General features: G+C 51.6%; 1 protein-coding gene across 2 annotated transcripts in view; it reads left to right on the top strand.

The window, feature by feature from the left end:
* Positions 1 to 22,627, top strand: part of NUP155 (nucleoporin 155) — a 181,348-nt gene that overhangs the window by 59,871 nt on the left and 98,850 nt on the right. For both annotated transcript variants that reach the window (XM_075328661.1, XM_075328657.1), the window contains exons 8-10: positions 5,415 to 5,488; positions 5,564 to 5,655; positions 14,150 to 14,247. In XM_075328661.1, the coding sequence (XP_075184776.1) occupies positions 5,415 to 5,488; positions 5,564 to 5,655; positions 14,150 to 14,247 (264 nt within the window). The remainder of the gene's footprint in view (positions 1 to 5,414; positions 5,489 to 5,563; positions 5,656 to 14,149; positions 14,248 to 22,627) is intronic.

Raw genomic sequence — 22,627 nt, 5'->3', positions numbered from 1 at the left:
ACAGGGACGGAGTTTGCAGTATTTGCTGACAAACTGTCTGAGACTATGGATAAATGGTCTGCTAGGATACTAGAAGCCTTACAGTCCAGACCGGTAACTCAGGCCCAGGGCACTGTTCAATCATTGACCCCAGGCCCCCCTCGTTTGGACCTGCAAAGTGCTCCTGGGGTGAACCATGGGTCCCAGGGTGAGGTCTCTGACATGGACCGCAGTCCCAGGCCACCTAAGCGGGGGCGCTGGGAAATTCCCTCGACTTCTTCACATTGTTCAGGGTCTCAGCAGGAGGACTCTCTGCATGATGATGCGGAGGTAGCAGATCAGGATTCTGACCCTGAGACCGCGCTCAACCTGGATACACCTGATGGTGACGCCATAGTGAATGACCTTATAGCAACCATCAATCAGGTGTTGGATATTTCTCCACCAGCTCCCACAATTGAGGAGTCAGCTTCTCAGCAGGAGAAATTCCGTTTCAGATCTCCCAAGTCCAGATAAGCGTTTTTCCAAGCGCCTTAAGGATACACGTTATCCCTTCCCCCCTGACGTTGTCAAGGGCTGGGCTCAGTGTCCTAAGGTGGATCCTCCTGTCTCCAGACTGGCGGCTAGATCCATAGTTGCAGTGGAAGATGGGGCTTCACTCAAAGATGCCACTGACAGACAGATGGAACTATGGTTGAAATCCATCTATGAAGCTATCGGCGCGTCCTTTGCTCCAGCATTCGCAGCCGTATGGGCACTCCAAGCTATCTCAGCTTGTCATGCGCAGATTAATGCAGTCACACGTACATCTGCTCCGCAAGTGGTGTCCTTAACCTCTCAGGCGTCGGCGTTTGCGTCCTACGCCATTAATGCTGTCCTGGACTCTACGAGCCGTACGGCGGTAGCATCCGCCAATTCGGTGGCAGTCCGCAGGGCCATGTGGTTACGTGAATGGAAGGCAGACTCCGCTTCCAAAAAGTTCTTAACCGGTTTGCCATTTTCTGGCGACCGCCTGTTTGGTGAACGATTGGACGAAATCATTAAACAATCCAAGGGAAAGGACTCATCCTTACCCCAGTCCAAACCAAACAGACCTCAACCACGGAAGGCACAATCGAGGTTTCGGTCCTTTCGGCCCGCGGGAAGGTCTCAGTTCTCCTCGTCCAAAAGGCCTCAAAAGGATCAGAGGAACTCCGATTCATGGCGGTCTAAGTAACGTCCTAAAAAGACTGCCGGAGGAACCGCTCCCAAGGCGGCCTCCTCATGACTTTCGGCCTCCTCACACCGCATCCTCGGTCGGTGGCAGGCTTTCCCGCTTTTGCGACACCTGGCTGCCACAGGTCAAAGACCGATGGGTGAGAGACATTCTATCCCACGGTTACAGGATAGAGTTCAGCTCTCGTCCTCCGACTCGATTTTTCAGAACATCTCCGCCCCCCGAGAGAGCCGATGCTCTTCTTCAGGCGGTGTGCACTCTGAAGGCGGAAGGAGTGGTGATCCCTGTTCCTCTTCAGCAACAGGGTCACGGTTTTTACTCCAACCTGTTTGTGGTACCGAAAAAGGACGGATCCTTCCGGCCTGTTCTGGACCTAAAACTGCTCAACAAACACGTAAAAACCAGGCGGTTCCGGATGGAATCGCTCCGCTCCGTCATCGCCTCAATGTCCCAAGGAGACTTTCTGGCATCAATCGACATCAAAGATGCTTATCTCCACGTACCGATTGCACCAGAGCATCAGCGATTCCTGCGTTTCGCCATAGGGGACGAACACCTTCAGTTCGTGGCACTGCCTTTCGGCCTGGCGACAGCACCACGGGTCTTCACCAAGGTCATGGCAGCAGTGGTAGCAGTCCTTCACTCTCAGGGACACTCGGTGATCCCTTACTTAGACGATCTGCTGGTCAAGGCACCCTCTCAAGTGGCATGCCAACACAGCCTGGACATCGCTCTGGAGACTCTCCAGAGTTTCGTGTGGATCATCAATTTTTCAAAGTCAAATCTGACACCGGCCCAATCACTGACATATCTTGGCATGGAGTTTCATACTCTCTCAGCGATAGTGAAGCTTCCGCTGGACAAGCAGCGTTCACTACAAACAGGGGTGCAATCTCTCCTTCAAGGTCAGTCACACCCCCTGAGGCGCCTCATGCACTTCCTAGGGAAGATGGTAGCAGCAATGGAGGCAGTTCCTTTTGCGCAGTTTCATCTGCGTCCACTTCAATGGGACATTCTCCGCAAATGGGACAGGAAGTCGACGTCCCTCGACAGGAACGTCTCCCTTTCACGGGCAGCCAAGGCTTCCCTTCAGTGGTGGCTTCTCACCACTTCTCTGTCGAAGGGGAAATCCTTCCTTCCCCCATCATGGGCTGTGGTCACGACGGACGCGAGCCTGTCAGGGTGGGGAGCGGTCTTTCTCCACCACAGGGCTCAGGGAACCTGGACTCCGACAGAGTCCTCTCTTCAGATCAATGTTCTGGAGATAAGGGCAGTGTATCTGGCCCTAAAGGCGTTCCAGCCGTGGCTGGAAGGCAAGCAGATCCGAATTCAGTCGGACAACTCCACAGCGGTGGCATACATCAACCACCAAGGGGGAACACGCAGTCGGCAAGCCTTCCAGGAAGTCCGGCGGATTCTGATGTGGGTGGAAGCCACGGCCTCCACCATATCTGCAGTTCACATCCCGGGCGTAGAAAACTGGGAAGCAGACTTTCTCAGTCGCCAGGGCATGGACGCAGGGGAATGGTCCCTTCACCCGGACGTGTTTCAGGAGATCTGTTGCCGCTGGGGGATGCCGGACGTCGACCTAATGGCGTCCCGGCACAACAACAAGGTCCCAACATTCATGGCACGGTCTCTAGATCACAGAGCTCTGGCGGCAGACGCCTTAGTTCAGGATTGGTCGCAGTTTCAACTTCCTTATGTGTTTCCTCCTCTGGCACTGTTGCCCAGAGTGTTACGCAAGATCAGGTCCGACTGCCGCCGCGCCATCCTCGTCGCGCCAGACTGGCCGAGGAGGTCGTGGTACCCGGATCTGTGGCATCTCACGGTGGGCCAACCGTGGGCATTACCAGACCGACCAAACTTGCTGTCTCAAGGGCCGTTTTTCCATCTGAATTCTGCGGCCCTCAACCTGACTGTGTGGCCATTGAGTCCTGGATCCTAGCGTCTTCAGGGTTATCTCAAGAGGTCATTGCCACTATGAGACAGGCTAGGAAACCAACGTCCGCCAAGATCTACAACAGGACGTGGAGGATATTCCTATCTTGGTGCTCTGATCAGGGTGTTTCTCCCTGGCCATTTGCCTTGCCCACTTTTCTTTCCTTCCTTCAATCCGGATTGGAAAAAGGGTTGTCGCTCGGCTCTCTTAAGGGACAAGTCTCAGCGCTCTCTGTGTTCTTTCAGAAGCGCCTAGCCAGACTTCCACAGGTACGCACGTTCCTGCAGGGGGTTTGTCACATAGTCCCTCCTTACAAGCGGCCGTTAGAACCCTGGGATCTGAACAGGGTGCTGATGGCTCTTCAGAAGCCACCTTTCGAGCCAATGAGGGATATTTCTCTCTCACGCCTTTCGCAGAAAGTGGCCTTCCTAGTGGCAGTCACTTCACTTCGGAGCGTGTCTGAGCTAGCAGCGCTGTCATGCAAAGCCCCTTTCCTGGCGTTTCACCAGGACAAGGTGGTTCTGCGTCCGGTACCGGAATTTCTCCCTAAGGTGGTATCCCCCTTTCATCTCAATCAGGATATCTCCTTACCCTCTTTTTGTCCTCATCCAGTTCATCAGTGTGAAAAGGATTTGCACTCGTTAGATCTGGTGAGAGCACTCAGACTCTACATTTCTCGTACGGCGCTCGGATGCACTCTTTGTCCTTGTCGCTGGCCAGCGTAAAGGGTCACAGGCTTCCAAATCAACCCTGGCTCGGTGGATCAAGGAAACTATTCTTGAAGCCTACCGATCTTCTGGGCTTCCGGTTCCCTCAGGGCTGAAAGCCCATTCTACCAGAGCCGTGGGTGCGTCCTGGGCTTTGCGGCACCAGGCTACGGCTCAGCAGGTGTGTCAGGCGGCTACCTGGTCGAGCCTGCACACTTTCACGAAACACTATCAGGTGCATACCTATGCTTCGGCGGATGCCAGCCTAGGTAGGCAAGTCCTTCAGGCGGCGGTTGCCCACCTGTAGGAACGGGCCGTTTTACGGCTCTATTACGAGGTATTATTTTACCCACCCAGGGACTGCTTTTGGACGTCCCAATTGTCTGGGTCTCCCAATGGAGCGACAAAGAAGAAGGGAATTTTGTTTACTTACCGTAAATTCCTTTTCTTCTAGCTCCAATTGGGAGACCCAGCACCCGCCCCTGTTCCCTTCGGGCTGTTGTTCTTTGTGTACACATGTTGTTCATGTTGAATGGTTTCAGTTCTCCGAAAATTCCTTCGGATTGAATTTACTTTAAACCAATTTCTAACTTTTCCTCCTTCTTGCTTTTGCACCAAAACTGAGGAGCCCGTGATGCACGGGGGGGTGTATAGGCAGAAGGGGAGGGGCTTTACACTTTTAAGTGTAATACTTTGTGTGGCCTCCGGAGGCAGAAGCTATACACCCAATTGTCTCAATTGTCTGGGTCTCCCAATTGGAGCTAGAAGAAAAGGAATTTACGGTAAGTAAACAAAATTCCCTTCTTCTTCTAGCTCCTATTGGGAGACCCAGCACCCGCCCCTGTTCCCTTCGGGCTGTTGTTCTTTGTGTACACATGTTGTTCATGTTGAATTGTTCTTTTGGTTCATGGTTTCAGTTCTCCGAACATCCTTCGGATTGAATTTACCTTAGACCAATTTATAAGTTTCCTCCTTCCTGCTTTGGCACCAAAACTGATGAGCCCGTGATGCACGGGAGGGTGTATAGCAGAGGGGAGGGGTTACACTTTTTAAAGTGTAATACTTTGTGTGGCCTCCGGAGGCAGAAGCTATACACCCAATTGTCTCAATTGTCTGGGTCTCCCAATTGGAGCTAGAAGAAAAGGAATTTACGGTAAGTAAACAAAATTCCCTTCTTTGTTTCTCCCTGTTTTAATCTGTGTTTATATCCCTTCCTTCCCTGGTGTCAGGGAAGGCAGATTAGCTCTGGTCAGGAGACTAGCAAGGCATGAGACTCTTGCATCTTCACCATTAGGGGTAACCCTGAGGTTAGGGATAGCCTAGAGTCCCCTAGTGTGAGGGACGGCATAGGAACCCCTGTCCCTTGCTATCCTGCAGTCACACCACATTGTGAGCTCCGGTAGCCACAGAGATCCTCCAGGCCGCTCCCTGTTGCCTGTAGGTGACATCTAGCTGCTGCTACTTATCGCTAGTAATGAAAACTCTCTTCTGTCACTTGGTAAATATCTTATAATTCTTACAAGAGTCATGTGTAGACAAAATGATTACTCTGAGCTTTTTTGCCCGGCAGACCCCATCGTACAGATTGCAGTGGACAATTCGAGGAACATCCTCTACACCCGTTCGGAGAAAGGCGTACTACAGGTAACCTACAGATGGCCTCCCAATGCTACATAAGCATAAAGGGCACAAAGCATAATGGCATTTCTGTATTTCCAGGTGTATGACTTGGGCTACGATGGTAACGGGATGAGCAGAGTGGCCTCCGTGTCCCAGAGCTCCATCGTCTCCGCTGCTGGAAATATTGCCAGGTAAGAAGCATCTCATCCAGAGCGATGATGGTGAAACAATTGGGCTCCGATTCAATAGGAGTCGGAAGCTCCTGATTATTTAAGAGGTGCACTCCGGGAGTGTCAGATGAGAGGCGTACGCTTCACCAATAATCTCACTCCACTCACTAACTGGAGTAAGTTTTCTAGTGAACGCCACAGTTTATCATGAATTAAAAGCACTATGGCGTCATGCCACCGTCACGCCGCTCTATGTTGCTTCCATATTGGTAGAGCTCGGAGAAAATGGTGTTAAATTACCAATAAGTCACAATGTCAAACTTTTCTGACTTTTCATGTCAAGGTAGAAATTTAGGTGAAGATAGCTAATGGTAACTTCGTTCAGGATATCCAGAGGCCGGTGCCGTATTAGCTGTATATCAGTGCCGATATTAATGAATCAGACAATGATCACACAAAACGTGTTCTCTCCTTGAGCCAGCGTCTCCAACTGAACTCAACTCGTGTATTGGAAAAGACTTAATTATACAGAATGCATCATTGTCCTTGAAACTAGAACAGAGACCTAGGGAGTATTCCACTCCCCAATCTTTCCCAGTATACTATAAAATTCATCTCTGTTCGTTATACATTCTTTCTCTGTGAATCTACTGATAAGGCCTTTGCTCATCATTATGAAGACTTTCATTGTTTGTACATTTGTTCACTCGTCCTTGGTAACCCCTTCATGACTATACAGCTTAGAATCATATTATGGGTCTGTGCAATTGCTATATAGATACACAGATAATTATGCAACTACATCTACATTTTGATTATTTACATACACAGATATTCTTATTACATTTAAACAATTTATAGCCCAGGCTACCTTCACATTCACAGCAACTTACAGCAGAACTGTGGCAAAATTACTTCGATGAATCGTGGCCTCAGAGTTTCCGTGGAAGGGAATTTTCTCTCATATTTTGTTTTTTTTGTTTTTTTTCCTACTTCTCTTCCAAGAACAATAACTTTTTTATTATTATTACTATTATTATTATTATTATTATTACTATTATTATTTATTTTAAACCCTCTGTCTACATAGCAGTATGGGGGCTCTTGTTTTATAAAACTATTTTTTTTTCTGTATATCGCCATTCACTTCACCAAATGATGTGCTGAGAAAAATACCGCATTATAACACGTACCCCAAATTTAGAGAAAAATAAATGAAGTCCGTCTTATAATCCGGTGGTGTCTTACCGGAGGCGGGGCGGCAATGGTGGTGGAGTGGGTTCGGAGGAGTCAGGGGCGGTGCTGAAGTAGGGTGATGCTGCCGTCGGTGCAGTGGGTGTCAAAGATGATCACTGCGGATGGTGGAGCTATGAGGAAGGAGGAACATCCAGGAACTGTCGGCGGTGCGGGCTTCAAAGAATTGGCGCTAGGAGTCGACACGTGCGCAGATTGAGCTATATGCTCAATCACAAGCTGAGATCTCCTCTGCTCAATCACAAGCGGAGATCTCATCTGCTCAATCACAAGCGGAGATCTTATCTGTCCAATCACAAGCTGAGATCTCATCTGCTCAATCGCAAGCTGAGATCTCATCTGCTCAATCGCAAGCTGAGATCTCCTCTGCTCAATCGCAAGCTGAGATCTCCTCTGCTCAATCGCAAGCTGAGATCTCCTCTGCTCAATCGCAAGCTGAGATCTCATCTGCTCAATCACAAGCTGAGATCTCATCTGCTCAATCGCAAGCGGAGATCTCATCTGCTCAATCACAAGCGGAGATCTCATCTGCTCAATCACAAGCTGAGATCTAATCAGCACATGCGCCACCTCCGGGCACCATTTTTCCTAAGTCTGTTGCTGAGAGATCACTGGGCCGGAGGCGGCGCGTGCGCAGATGAGATCTTGAGCCGAGAGGTCCATCTGCTCACGTGCTGGCTTCTGGCGCTATTCAGGATGGCGACCCCTGTCTCACTGCCCCCAGCGCAGCAGAGCGCACAGCGCACCGAACGCAGCATCGCCCCGGCATCCTGTGACCGCTCACCAGCACCCCCCAGTAAACTACAATCAGATTATAAGATTCACCCCTCATTTTCATCCCAAATTTTTGGGAGGAAAAGTGCGTCATATAATCCGAAAAATATGGTAATTAAGATTAAATAGTTTAAAAAAAAAAAGAAAAAAATTCCGCCAAACAATTCCGCCATTGTTTCTTGGGTTTTGTTTATATTGTGTTTAGTTTGCGGTAAAAATGACCTGACAAGTTGATTACCGGGGTCAGTGCTATTACTATTCAACTTGTATTGTTTTGTTTTTAAAACCATAAAAAAATTAAAAAAAATTGCATATTTCTTCGGCGCTCCATTGGGAGACCCAGACGATTGGGGTGTATAGTACTGCCTCCGGAGGCCACACAAAGCATTACACTAAAAAATGTAAGGCCCCTCCCCTTCTGGCTATACACCCCCAGTGGGATCACTGGCTCACCAGTTTTCTGCTTTGTGCGAAGGAGGTCAGACATCCACGCATAGCTCCACTGTTTTTAGTCAGCAGCAGCTGCTGACTATGTCGGATGGAAGAAAAGTGGGCCCATATGGGGCCCCCAGCATGCTCCCTTCTCACCCCACTTTTGTCGGGTGTTTGTTAAGGTTGAGGTACCCATTGCGGGTACGGAGGCTGGAGCCCACATGCTGTTTTCCTTCCCCATCCCCCCTCAGGGCTCTGGGTGAAGTGGGATCTTACAGGTCTCCAGGCACTGAGACCGGGCTCCATCCACAGACCCAGAGAACCTGCTGGATATGGAGCTGAGTATCGTCAGGGACAGGGCCCTGCTACATTAAGGTACTCTGTGTCCCCGTACACATCGCGCACACACACACCAGCATTGCTGGGAGTACTAGTGCGCCGGGGACAACAGCGCGGAGCGCTCGTGCTATTATTCACGGCAGCTTTGCTGTGTGAATTTATGTATTGGGAACTGCCGCGCCGGGCCGCTGCTAGGTGTTTTTACACTGTGGCGCGGCTGGGACTTGTGGTGCGCCGGGGACTCCGCGCTGGCCGTGCACATAGGACGGCCGCGCTTATTACTCGAGTCCCCGGCTTTGCGGCCTAGTTTTCGTTTCGTTCCCGCCCCCAGCCCTGCCAGTCAGGGGAGAGGCGGGACGCTGTACAGAAAGTCAGCGCCGAGGGCTGGAGTCTGCTTTGCATTCTCCAGCCCCCTTCACTGGACACAGTGGGACGCCGGTTTCCCGCTCTTGCCTGGGGCACGCCCACGGCCCGCCCCTCGTCACACGAGCTGGAGAAGGACGCCGGCAGCCATTCCTGCAGTCCGAGCTGGCAGCCAGTCACAGGACTCTGGCGACCACACACCCGCCTATAGGCGGGCGGTAAGCAGCACCTGAAGTGCTGACCCCACTTAATACCGTTGTGTCCATTTGTATTTTATGCTTACACTGCACTGTAGGTCGCTATTTTTGGCTATATGCCCTCTTAGATGGCGAGACAACAGCAGCAAAAAAGCAAGGGTGCTAAGGCACAGGCTTTCTATGCTGCTTGTATTGCATGTGCTGAAGTGTTCATTTGTACTTATGCTTGTATGCTATACATTGCACTGTACGGTCGCTATTCTTGGCGATATTCTCCTAGATGGCTAGTCTACAGCAGCAAAAAAGCAAGGGTGCCAAGGCACAGGCTTTCTAAGCTGCTCATATTGCATGTGCTGAAGTGCTCATTTGTACTTTATGCTTGTATGCTATACATTGCACTGTACGGTCGCTATTCTTGGCTATATGCTCCTAGATGGCTAGACTGCAGCAGCAAAAAAGCAAAGGTGCTAAGGCACAGGCTTTCTAAGCTGCTCATATTGCATGTGCTGAAGTGCTCATTTGTACTTATGCTTGTATGCTATACATTGCTCTGTACGGTCGCTATTCTCGGCTATATGCTCCTAGATGGCTAGACTACAGCAGCAAAAAAAGCAACACAGGCTTTCTATGCTGCTTTTACTGCATGTGATACTGTTCCACCGGCAGGTTCCACTGACCCCCGTTGTGTGCAATGCTCCCCTGTAGCACTTGGTCAGCCGGGGTCTCTACTAGAGGTGGCCAAAGGAACCACCTGTGAACCCTGTCCATGGACAGGGACGGTGTTGCAGTTTCGGCTGATAGATTGTCATGGGATAGTGACTTGCAGTCCAGACAGGCCATGGGCAATCTTGATCATTGCTCCCTGGCCACCCTCATTTGGAACAAAATCAGTGCTCCGGGGGGGTCCCAGGCATTCCAGGGTGAAGGCTCTGACACGGACGACAGTCCCAGACAGCCTAAGCGAGCTCGCTGGGAGCGGCACTCGGCCTCATCACTAGTCAGGGTCACAGCAGAGGACTCTCTGTATGATGAGGCAGACGTAGCTGATCAGGACTTTGATCCTGACACCGCTCTCAATCCGGATACACCGGATGGTGACGCCATGGTGACTGATCTTATAGCGTCCAGCAATGGCATGTTGGATATCTCTCCCCCAGCTCCTTCAGTGGAGGAGTCAGCTTCCCAGCAGGAGAAATCCCATTTCAGTATCTCAAGCGTACATTGAGTACTTTTCTGGCCACGCTGACTTCAGAGAAGCAGTGCAGAATCACTACGCTTACCAGATAAGCGTTTCTCCAAATGTATTAAGGATACATGTTATCCCTTTTCCCCCTGACGTGGTCAGGCGCTGGACCCAGGGTCCAAAGGTGGATCCCCCAATCTCCAGGCTTGCGGCTAGATCCATAGTTGCAGTGGAGATGGGACTTCACTTAAAGATGCCATTGACAGACAGATGGACCTCTGGTTGAAATCTGTCTATGAAGCTATCGGCGTGTCGGTTGCTCCGGCATTCGCAGCCGTATGGGCACTCTAAGCTATGTCAGCTGGTCTTGCGCAGCTGGTCTTGAGCACAGGTACATCTGTGCCGCAGGTAGCGTCCTTATCCTCGCAATGTCTGCATTGCGACTTACCCTATTAATGCTGTCCGAGAGAGACAGTCGAGGTTTCGGTCCTTCCCAGGCTCGGGCAGGTCCAAATTGTCCTAGTCCAAAAGGGCTCAAAAGGCTCAGAGGGGCTCAGATTCCAGGCGGGCCCAATCACGCCCAAGGAAGGCAGCCAGAGGAACCGCTTCCAAGGCGGTCTCCTCATGACTTTAAGCTCTCTCTCTCCGCATCCGCGGTTGGTGGCAGACTCTCTCGCCTTGGCGACATTTAGCTGCCACAGGTCACAGACCGGTGGGTGAGAGACATTGTGTCTCACGTGTACAGGATAGAGTTCTGTTCTCGGCCTCCGGCTCGATTCTTCAGAACTTCCCCACCTACCCACCGAGCCGATGCTCTTCTGCAGGCAGAAGGAGTGGTAATTCCTGTTCCTCTTCAGGAACAAGACACGGTTTTTCCTCCAATCTGATTGTGGGGGACCTATAACTGCTCAACAAGCACGTGAAGGCCAGGCGGTTCCGGATGGCATCCCTCCGCTCCGTCATTGCCTCAATGTCTCAAGGAGATTTCCTAGCATCAATAGACACAGGATGCTTATCTCCACGTGCCGATTGCTCCAGAGCACCAACGTTTGCTACGTTTCGTTATTGAAGATGAGCATCTTCAGTTCGTAACCCTGCCCTTCGGTCTGGCGACAGCCCTACGGGTTTTCACCAAGTTCAGGGCAGCAGTGGGAGCAGTCCTGCACTCTCAGGGTCACTCGGTGATCCTTCCTTGGACGGTCGACTGGTCAAGGCACCCTCTCAAGAGGCATGCCAACACAGCCTGAGCGTAGCGCTGGAGACTCTCCAGAGTTTCGGGTGGATCATCAACTTCTCAAGGTTAAATCTGACACCGACCCAATCGCTGACATATCTGGGCATGGAGTGTCACGCTCCCTCAGCGATAGTGAAGCTTCCGCTGGACACGTTCACTACGGACGGGGGTGCAGTCTCTCCTTCACGGCCAGTCACACCCCTTAACACGACTCATGCAGAGGCAGTCACTTTCGCGCAGTTTCATCTGCGTCCACTCCAATGTGGCATTCTTTGCCAATGGGATGGGAAGTCGACGTCCCTAGAAGGAATGTCCCCCTTCTCAGACGGTCATGGACTCTCTTCAGAGGAGTCCATCCTTCAAATCAATGTGCTGGAAATCTGGGCAGTGTATCTTGCCCTGCAAGCCTTCCAGCCGTGGCTGGAAAGCACACACATCCGAATTCAGTCGGACAACTCCACAGCGGTGGCATACATCTACCACCAAGGCGGAACACGCAGTCGGCAAGCCTCCCAGGAAGTCCGGCGGAGTCTGATGGGGGTGGAAGACAGAGCATCCACCATATCCGCAGTTCACATCCCGGGCGCAGAAAACTGGGAAGCAGACTTCCTCAGTTGCCAGGGTATGGAAGCAGGGGAAGGGTATCTTCACCCGGACGGTTTTCAGGAAATCTGTCAACGCTGGGGGATGCTGAACGTCGACCTAATAGCGTCTCGGCACAACAACAAGGTTCCGATTTTCATGGCGCGGTATCACGATCAAAGAGCTCTGGCGGCAGACGCCTTAGTTCAGGTTTGGTCGCAGTTCCAGCTACCTATGTGTTTCCCCCTCTGACACTGCTGCCCAGAGGGCTACGCAACATCAGGTCCGTTTGCCGCCGCGCCATCCTCATCGCCACAGACTGGCCGAGGAGGTCGTAGTCCCCGGATCTGTGGCATCTCACGGTCTGCCAACCGTGGGCACTACCAGCCCGGCCAGACTTACTGTCCCAAGGGCCGTTTTTTCCATCTGATTTCTACGGCCCTGAACCTGACGGTATGGCCTTTCAGTCCTGAATCCTAGCGTCTTCAGGATTATCTCAGGACGTCATTGCCACCATGAGACAGACTAGAAAACCGACGTCTGCCAAGATCTACCACAGGATGTGGAGGATATTCTTCTCTTAATGCTCTGCTCAGGGAGTGTCTCCCTGCCCATTTGCATTCCCTACTTTTCCTTCCTTCCTGCAATCTGGTTTGGAAAAAGGTTGTCACTCGGCTCCCTCAAAGGACAAGTCTCAGCGCTATCTGTATTCTTCAGAAGCGCCTAGCACCACTTCCTCAGGTACACACGTTCCTGCAGGAGGTTTGTCACATTGTCCCTCTGTACAAACGGCCGTTGGACCCATGGGATCTGAACAGGGTACTAATTGCTCTCCAGAAGCCGCCCTTCGAGCCTCTGAGAGATGTTTCACTCTCTCGACTTTCCCAGAAAGAGGCCTTTCTGGTAGCGGTCACGTCTCTTAGGAGAGTGTCCGAGCTAGCAGCGCTGTCATCCAAAAGTTTCCTTCCTGGTGTTTCACCAAGGCAAGGCAGTGCTGCGCCCGATTCCGGAGTTCTCCCTAAGGTGGTATCCCCCTTTCATCTCAATCAGGATATCTCCTTACCTTCCTTTTGCCTCATCCATTTCATCGATATGAAATGGATTTGCATTTGTTGGATCTGGTGAGAGCACTCAGAATCTACATTTCCCGCACGGCGCCTCTGCGCCGCTCGGATGCACTCTCTGTGCTTGTCGCTAATCAGCGTAAAGAGTTGCAGGCTTCCAAATCCACCCTGGCTCGATGGATCAAGGAACCAATTCTTGAAGCCTACTGTTCTGCTGGGCTTCCGGTTCCATCAGGGCTGAAAGCCCATTTTACCAGAGCCGTGGGTGCGCCCTAGGCATTACGGCACCAGGCTACGGCTCAGCAGGTGTGCCAGGCAGCTACCTGGTCGAGTCTGCACACTTTCACCAAGCATTGTCAGGTGCATACCTACGCTTAGGCGGATGCCAGCTTAGGTAGAAGAGTCCTGCAGGCGGCGGTTGCCTCCTTGTAGGGAAGGGCTGTTTTACAGCTCTAACATGAGGTATTTCTTTACCCACCCAGGGACAGCTTTTGGACGTCCCAATCGTCTGGGTCTCCCAATGGAGCGCCGAAGAAGAAGGGAATTTTGTTACTTACCGTAAATTCATTTTCTTCTAGCTCCTATTGGGAGACCCAGCACCCGTCCTGTTGTCCTTCGGGATTTTTGGTTGTTTTTCGGGTACACATGTTGTTCATGTTGAACGGTTTTCAGTTCTCCGATGTTACTTCGGAGTGAATTTGTTTAAACCAGTTATTGGCTTTCCTCCTTCTTGCTTTTGCACTAAAACTGGTGAGCCTGTGATCCCACTGGGGGTGTATAGCCAGAAGGGGAGGGGCCTTACACTTTTTAGTGTAATGCTTTGTGTGGCCTCCGGAGGCAGTACTATACACCCCAATCGTCGGGGTCTCCCAATAGGAGCTAGAAGAAAAGGAATTTACGGTAAGTAACAAAATTCCCTTCATTACAGGCTAATGGTCCTTTACTTGCACTTTATATTGCAGTAACTTGGGGCTGATGTGTGTCCGCAGTCCTGTGCACCCGGCACTGCTGCGCACACTATCCGTCAGTGTATGTGCGTCTGTACGTCTCATCTAGACAATATTCTGTCCTGATTTTTCTCTCTATTTATTAGGACAATCGATCGCTCAGTATTCAAACCCATCGTCCAGATCGCCGTGATCGAGAGGTCAGAGTCTGTGAACTGTCACCTACTGGCGATTACGCACGCAGGTGAGTTTAATATTAACTATATGGCGTCATTAACTCTCCTGAGCACCCAATGTCTTTTGGCGTGTTGCTACATACGTGGCCTAGCAGGGACCGCAGGGAAAAGACGAGCAGCTAATCACTGTTGCTTTGCACCGCAGAGACTTCTGTTAGTCCGAGCAATTCCATGGTCGTCCATCAGATGTCTGGCGGGTATGGCCAAGACGTAGGACGACTGTCAGTGACTCGCGGCACAGCAGCAGGATGTATGTCTTGTAACTGAGGCTCAAACTTACAGGAAAACACTGAGAATTGGGGGGGTAATTTCCCCCAAAGGTGTTTTTTTTTTTTTTTTTTTTTTTTTTTTTTTGTTTTTTTTTCCTCTCTCGTTTCATTGGGGGACACAGGACCGTGTCCCCCAGTGAAGACGGTAAGTACACAAAAATCCTTTTTTTTTTTTTTTTTCCTTTTCACCTTTTGGGGAGGATCATGTGAAACAAATAAATGAAAATGTAAAGTATTTGAGAAAAAAAAATTTAGTATGAATGCTCTCCTTCCACTTCTCTCATTGAATACATTGTGGGACACAGAACCATGGGTATATGCCCTGCCACTTGGAGGCTCAAGGCTAGGTAATAAAAAAGTGTTGGCTCAGCCTGGTGGGCTGTCCTGGTGGACTATCCTGGTGGGCTATCCTCTCTCCTCACACGAGGCAGCTCATCTTAGTGCCAAACGCGCTAGAAGCGAAACCTGAAGACTTTAACCCTTCACAACAATATGACGTATATTTATGTCAAAGGTCATGTCCCTCCCTTTTGATGCGGTCTCACACACCGAGCCCGCGTCTTTCCCTGCACATATCGGCTTATCTGATTAGCTGTCATGTGCCTCTATCAGCTGTGAGTGGAATGGAGATCCGGTCGCCGCTGTTAGCCAGTTAAATCCCAATGACAGTGGGATTTAATATGTTCATTCCCCGCTCCCATCGGCGTGGCCCTGTGACGGGATTGTGGGGCACCAATGGGTTGTGATTACAGCCGGGGCTCAGCTGATGACTCCTGTGTTTTGTTATGAAGATCCTCCTGTGAACACCGGCTGAGAGAGACATTCACAGGAGATAATGTCTGCTGTACAGTGCGGTGCTGATGCTGACAATGGGGGGAATTATAATTATATATAAATTATAATATATATATATATATATATATATTAGTGCCTACAAGTTGTCTTCAACCCCCTGCAGATTTAGCAGGTTTGATAAGATGCAAATAAGTTAGAGCCTTCAAACTTCAAACAAGAGCAGGATTTATTAACAGATGCATAAATCTTACAAGCCAACAAGTTATGTTGCTCAGTTAAATTTTAATAAATTTTCAACATAAAAGTGTGGGTCAATTATTATTCAACCCCTAGATTTAATATTTTGTGGAATAACCCTTGTTTGCAATTACAGCTAATAATCGTCTTTTCTTTATCGTTCCTATGGGAGACCCAGACCATGGGTGTATAGCTTCTGCCTCCGGAGGACACACAAAGTACTACACTAAAAAGTGTAGCTCCTCCCTCTGAGCTTATACACCCCCTGGATAACCAAATATAGCCAGTTCATTGCTTTGTGTTCAGGAGGCACACATCCACACATGCATTCTCATCTGATTTTTGATTTTTGGAAAGAGCTTGAAGAAAAGCGGGTCCAAGCCTGGACTCCCGGCATGTCCCTTCTCACCCCACTGTGTCGGCGGTGTTGTTAAGGTTGATTTCAGGGCTGGAGCCTTACATGCCGCGCTCCTTCACCATCCCTCCTGGGCTCTGGCTTGAAGTGGAAGCCAGCACGGTTCTCCCTGCCTTGCAGGAGACCGGTCTCCATCCGCAGCCCTTCAGGATCCTGCCGGACGGAGCACTCATCCCCAGGGACTTGAAACCCTGCGTCTCACAAGCTAAGTATCTGAGACGTTATTTTCGAGGGGACCCTTGTACTTTATTGTTGGGGAGAGTGGGCTGTGTATCTATTCTGACATTTCCGGCCGGTTCTCTGGTTTTCACCTGAGAACCGCGCCGATGGTGCCTGCGCGCCGGCCGCATCGTTAAATTTAGGCCCCGGCTTCGCCTGAGGCCTAGTTTCGATTTCACTGCCCCTGCATGTCAATCATGCAGAGGGACAGTGCGGCTCCGCCCAGCGGCCGTTCGGCACTGGGGAGAGACACTCCTCTCTGAGGAAATGTTCCCTCCCCTGTAAATCTCCTTGGCCCTCCAGATCCCGCTCTCAGAGTAGGCCCCGCCCCCTCTCCTCGCTCCGGCGCCATTTTATCAGCGTTCTCACAGCGATCGGCGCTGGCTGCAGCATCTCTCTGGGGGTCCGGGCTGTGGGATCTGGAGGGCACACAAACGGTCTGGTAAGCCACAACCTCCGGTTGTGGACCTGCTTATATACTCTCTGGGGGTCATTCTAGCTCAGAGCCCCCACTTCAGCAGCATGTCTCACACGAGGAGCAAGGCTGCATGGCTGTACGCAATATGCACTGCCTGTAAGCTCGTGCTGCCTGAACCGAGCACATATCCACATTGTGATGCCTGCTCTAACCTGGCAATGCCTTAGCCTGGTATCGCACCCACAGTGGTCCCTCCGGCTGCTCCGGCTCCGGTGGCTGAACCCCCGGCTTGGGTAGAATCCTTCTCTAGGTCAATCTCCCAGTCTTTTGCCGACTCCATGGGACAGCTGTCCCGGACTTTGCTGACCATGCATCAGCCCCCTTCCCAGGGTTCCTCTGCTGCTAGGGCTCTCTCAGCGGAGCTCACAGAGGATTCTTCATCTGGTCCCAGACCCCGTCGTCCTAAAAGGAGACGCAGGGCTCCCTCTCTTTCCTCGTCCCGTGGCTCTGATTCACGAGCTGACTCGCAGGACGAGGAGGTTGCCTTTACTGGGGGCTCGGACGCTACCTCCATGTGCCCCATTGATCTGTCCGAAAGTGACGCAGATGTTAGTGATTTGATTGCGTCCATTAATTCTGTACTGGACCTCAATCCGCCAGTATCAGAGGAGCAACCCTCTCTGGCAGAAAAGCACCAGTTTACCTTGCCTAAGAGAACAAGGAGTGTGTTCTTTAACCACTCCAGTTTTCAGGCCACTGTGACCAAGCCTAGGGCCTGTCCTGACAAACTCTTCCCAAAGCGTGGTTCTGATGACCGTTTTCCCTTCCCACCTGAGGTGGTCAAGGAGTGGGCTCATTCCCCAAAGGTAGACCCTCCGGTGTCTAGACTCTCAGCCCGGACCGTTGTATCAGTGGCTGATGGCACCTCACTTAAGGATTCCACTGCCCGCCAGGTTGACCTCCTGGCCAAGTCTGTCTATGAGGCGGCAGGGGCCTCGTTCTCCCCATCTTTTGCAGCAGTGTGGGCTCTCAAAGCCATCCCTGCTTCTCTAGAGGAGATGCATTCCCTCACCAGGGACTCTATGCCGAAATGGAAATGATTGCCTTAACTTCCCAGGCTTCAGCCTTTTCATCCTATGCCATGTCTGCCATGCTGGAGGCTTCTCACCGCACTGCGGTGGCTTCGGCTAATTCCCTCGCTATCCGCAGGATCTTGTGGCTTCGAGAGTGGAAGGCAGACGCTTCTTCAAAGAAGTACCTTGCTGGGCTCCCATTTGCTGGGTCCAGGCTGTTCGGTGAACAACTGGATGAAATTATTAAGGAAGCTACTGGCGGGAAGAGTACTTCCATGCCACAAACTAAAACCAGGAAACCTGTCCAGGGCAGGAACCAGTCGAGGTTTCGTTCTTTTCGTTCCTCCAACTGGTCGTCCTCTAAGCCCTCGGCCTCGTCCACTAACTCAGCCAAGGACCAAAAACCCAACTGGCGCACGAAGCCGCGTCCTCAGAAGACCGCAGGAACTGCTGCCACTAAGGCAGCCTCCTCTTGACTATCTGGCCGCGCCAGCAACGTCCTTAGTTGGTGGCAGGCTCTCCCACTTTGGCGACGTGTGGTTTCAACACGTCTCCGATCAGTGGGTGCGGGATATCATCTCCCACGGCTACAGGATAGAATTCTCTTCCAGCCCACCAAACAGATTTTTTCTGTCCAATCCCCCCCTGCTCCAAGGCCGCCGCCTTCTCTCAGGCCGTAGCATCCTTGCAGGCCAACGGAGTAATTGTACCGGTTCCCGCCCGGGAACGGTTCAGAGGTTTCTACTCAAATCTCTTCCTAGTCCCCAAGAAGGACGGTTCCTTCCGGCCCATCCTGGATCTCAAGCTTCTCAACAAGCATGTTCAGGTGCGGCATTTTCGCATGGAGTCTCTGCGATCAGTCATTGCCTCAATGACCCAAGGAGATTTCCTGGCATCCATCGACATCAGAGATGCCTATCTGCATGTGCCAATTGCAGTTTCACACCAGCGTTGGCTACGCTTTGCAATCGGAGAGGAACATTTCCAATTCGTGGCTCTCCCCTTCGGGTTAGCCACGGCCCCTCGAGTATTCACCAAGGTCATGGCAGCAGTGGTTGCGGTTCTGCACCTCCAGGGGTTGGCAGTGATTCCTTACCTGGACAACCTTCTAGTCAAGGCTTCATCCAGTGCAGACTGTCAGCGGAGTGTCTCGCTCACTCTCGCCACTCTAACCCAATTCGGGTGGCTTGTCAATCTGCCCAAGTCCACTCTGACTCCGACCCAGAGGCTCACGTACCTAGGGATGCAATTCGAGACTCTGCCAGCACTTGTGAAGCTGCCCTTAGTCAAACAGCAGTCCCTCCATCTGGCGGTGCGCTCTCTGCTGAGGCCCCGCCGTCATTCCATCAGACACCTCATGCAGGTGCTGGGTCAGATGGTGGCGTCAATGGAAGCGGTTCCCTTTGCCCAGTTCCATCTGCGTCCTCTGCAGCTGGACATTCTCCGCTGTTGGGACAAGCGGACTTCCTCCTTGCACAGGTTAGTGGCTCTGTCGCCACAGACCAGGGGCTCCCTTCAGTGGTGGCTTCGGCCCCTCTCTCTGTCTCAGGGACGCTCCTTCATGGCCCCGTCCTGGGTGATCCTCACCACGGATGCCAGTCTATCCGGCTGGGGAGCAGTATATCTCCACCACAGAGCGCAGGGCACTTGGACTCCGTCCGAATCAGCCCTCTCGATCAATGTGCTGGAAATCAGAGCTGTGCTCCTAGCTCTCCTAGCCTTTCACCACCTGTTGACGGGCAAGCACATTCGAGTCCAGTCAGACAACGCAACAGCGGTTGCCTACATCAATCACCAAGGCGGGACACGCAGCCGCCTGGCAATGTTGGAGGTTCAACGCATCCTTCAGTGGACGGAGGACTCCATGCCCACCATATCCGCAGTCCACATCCCAGGCGTGGAAAACTGGGAGGCAGATTATCTCAGCCGTCAAACCGTGGACCGCGGCGAGTGGGCTCTGCATCCGGCAGTGTTTCGGTCAATCTGCCGCAAGTGGGGCACTCCGGAAGTGGATCTAATGGCATCCCGGCACAACAACAAGGTTCCGGTTTACGTGGCTCGCTCCCACGATCCTCAGGCCTTTGCAGCGGACGCTCTGGTTCAAGATTGGTCCCAGTTTCGTCTGTCTTACGTGTTTCCCCCTCTAGCTCTCTTGCCCAGAGTCCTGCGCAAGATCAGAATGGAGGGCCGTCGGGTCATCCTCATTGCTCCAGACTGGCCCAGGCGAGCTTGGTACCCAGACCTTCTCCATCTGTCCGTAGAGGTGCCGTGGCATCTCCCGGACCGTCCAGACCTTCTCTCACAAGGTCCGTTTTTCCGCCAGAATTCTGCGGCTCTCAGATTGACGGCGTGGCTCTTGAGTCCTGGATCCTGACGGCTTCTGGTATTCCTCCTGAAGTCATCTCCACTATGACTCGGGCTCGGAAGTCTTCCTCGGCCAAAATCTATCACAGGACCTGGAGAATTTTCCTGTCCTGGTGTCGCTCTTCCGGCCATGCTCCTTTGCCTTTTTCCTTGCCGACCCTCCTGTGCTTTCTACAGTCCGGTCTGCAGCTAGGACTATCCCTCAATTCCCTCAAGGGACAGGTCTCGGCTCTGTCACTGTTGTTCCAGCGGCGTATCGCCCGGCTGGCTCAGGTGCGCACCTTCATGCAGGGCGCATCTCACATCATTCCGCCTTACCGGCGGCCTTTGGATCTCTGGGACCTTAATCTGGTCCTCACGGCTTTGCAGAAACCCCCCTTTGAGCCTCTTAGGGAGGTTTCTTTGTCTCGTCTTTCACAGAAAGTGGTCTTTCTAGTGGCCATAACTTCCCTCAGGAAAGTCTCTGATTTGGCTGCGCTCTCTTCGGAGTCACCTTTTTTGGTTTTTCATCAAGACAAGGTGGTTCTCCGTCCGACTCCGGACTTTCTCCCTAAGGTGGTTTCTCCTTTCCACCTTAACCAGGACATTTCCCTGCCTTCCTTTTGTCCGGCTCCTGTTCATCGCTTTGAAAAAGCGTTGCATACTCTGGATCTGGTGCGGGCGCTCCGGATCTATGTGTCTCGCACCGCTGTTCTTAGGCGGTGCACCTCTCTTTTTGTGCTGACCACAGGTCGGCGTAAGGGCCTCTCGGCTTCTAAGCCGACCTTAGCTCGTTGGATTAGGTCGGCCATTTCCGATGCCTACCAGTGTACTCAGGTGCCTCCCCCGCCGGGGATCAAGGCACACTCGACCAGAGCTGTCGGTGCCTCTTGGGCTTTCAGGCACCAGGCTACGGCTCAGCAGGTCTGTCAGGCTGCCACTTGGACTAGTCTGCATACCTTTTCGAAGCACTACCAAGTGCATGCTCATGCTTCGGCAGATGCTAGCTTGGGCAGACGCATCCTTCAGGTGGCTGTTGCCCATTTGTGAAGTTAGGTTTCGCCTACTTCTCAGTTTTGTTTATTCCCACCCATGGACTGCTTTGAGACGTCCCAATGTCTGGGTCTCCCATAGGAACGATAAAGAAAAAGAGAATTTTGTTTACTTACCGTAAATTCTTTTTCTTATAGCTCCGTATTGGGAGACCCAGCACCCTCCCTGTTGCCTGTTGGCAGTTTCTTGTTCCGCGTGTTATCACCGGCTGTTGTTGTAAACAGAGGCTCCGGTTGTTCCGGTTCTTGCTCTATCTCTACTTGTGGGTGGCTATTCTCCTTCAGCTTTTGCACTAAACTGGCTGTGACTGGCTCACCAGGGGGTGTATATGCTCAAAGGGAGGAGCTACACTTTTTAGTGTAGTACTTTGTGTGTCCTCCGGAGGCAGAAGCTATACACCCCAATGTCTGGGTCTCCCAATACGGAACTATAAGAAAAAGAATTTACGGTAAGTAAACAAAATTCTCTATTTATAAGACCTGATCAGGCCGGCACAGGTCTCTGGAGTTATCTTGGCCCACTCCTCCATGCAGATCTTCTCCAAGTTATCTAGGTTCTTTGGGTGTCTCATGTGGACTTTAATCTTGACCTCCTTCCACAAGTTTTCAATTGGGTTAAGGTCAGGAGACTGACTAGGCCACTGCAACACCTTGATTTTTTCCCTCTTGAACCAGGCCTTGGTTTTCTTGGCTGTGTGCTTTGGGTCGAAGTCTTGTTGGACGACCCATCTTAAGATCCTTGATGGAGGAGCGGAGGTTCTTGGCCAAAATCTCCAGGTAGGCCGTGCTATCCATCTTCCCATGGATGCGGACCAGATGGCCAGGCCCCTTGGCTGAGAAACAGCCCCACAGCATGATGCTGCCACCACCATGCTTGACTGTAGGGATGGTATTCTTGGGGTCGTATGCAGTGCCATCCAGTCTCCAAACGTCACGTGTGTGGTTGGCACCAAAGATCTCAATCTTGGTCTCATCAGACCAGAGAACCTTGAACCAGTCTGTCTGAGTCCTCATAGTGATCATGAGCAAACTGTAGACGTGCCTTGACATGACGCTTTGAAAGTAAAGGTACCTTACGGGCTCGTCTGGAATGGAGACCATTGCGGTGGAGTACGTTACTTATGGTATTGACTGAAACCAATGTCCCCACTGCCATGAGATCTTCCCGGAGCTCCTTCCTTCTTGTCCTTGGGTTAGCCTTGACTCTTCGGACAAGCCTGGCCTCGTCACAGTCGGAAACTTTCAAAGGCTGTCCAGGCCGTGGAAGGCTAACAGTAGTTCCATAAGCCTTCCACTTCCGGATGATGCTCCCAACAGTGGAGGCAGGTAGGTCCAACTCCTTGGAAAGGGTTTTGTACCCCTTGCCAGCCTTGTGACCCTCCACGATCTTGTCTCTGATGGCCTTGGAATGCTCCTTTTGTCTTTCCCATGTTGACCAAGTATGAGTGCTGTTCACAAGTTTGGGGAGGGTCTTAATTAGTCAGAAAAGGCTGGAAAAAGAGATAATTAATCCAAACATGTGAAGCTCATTGTTCTTTGTGCCTGAAATACTTCTTAATACTTTAGG

The sequence above is a fragment of the Anomaloglossus baeobatrachus genome, chromosome 1 (assembly GCF_048569485.1).
Source record: "Anomaloglossus baeobatrachus isolate aAnoBae1 chromosome 1, aAnoBae1.hap1, whole genome shotgun sequence".
Classification (NCBI taxonomy): Eukaryota; Metazoa; Chordata; class Amphibia; order Anura; family Aromobatidae; genus Anomaloglossus; species Anomaloglossus baeobatrachus.
This window is presented reverse-complemented; position numbering and strand designations above follow the sequence as displayed.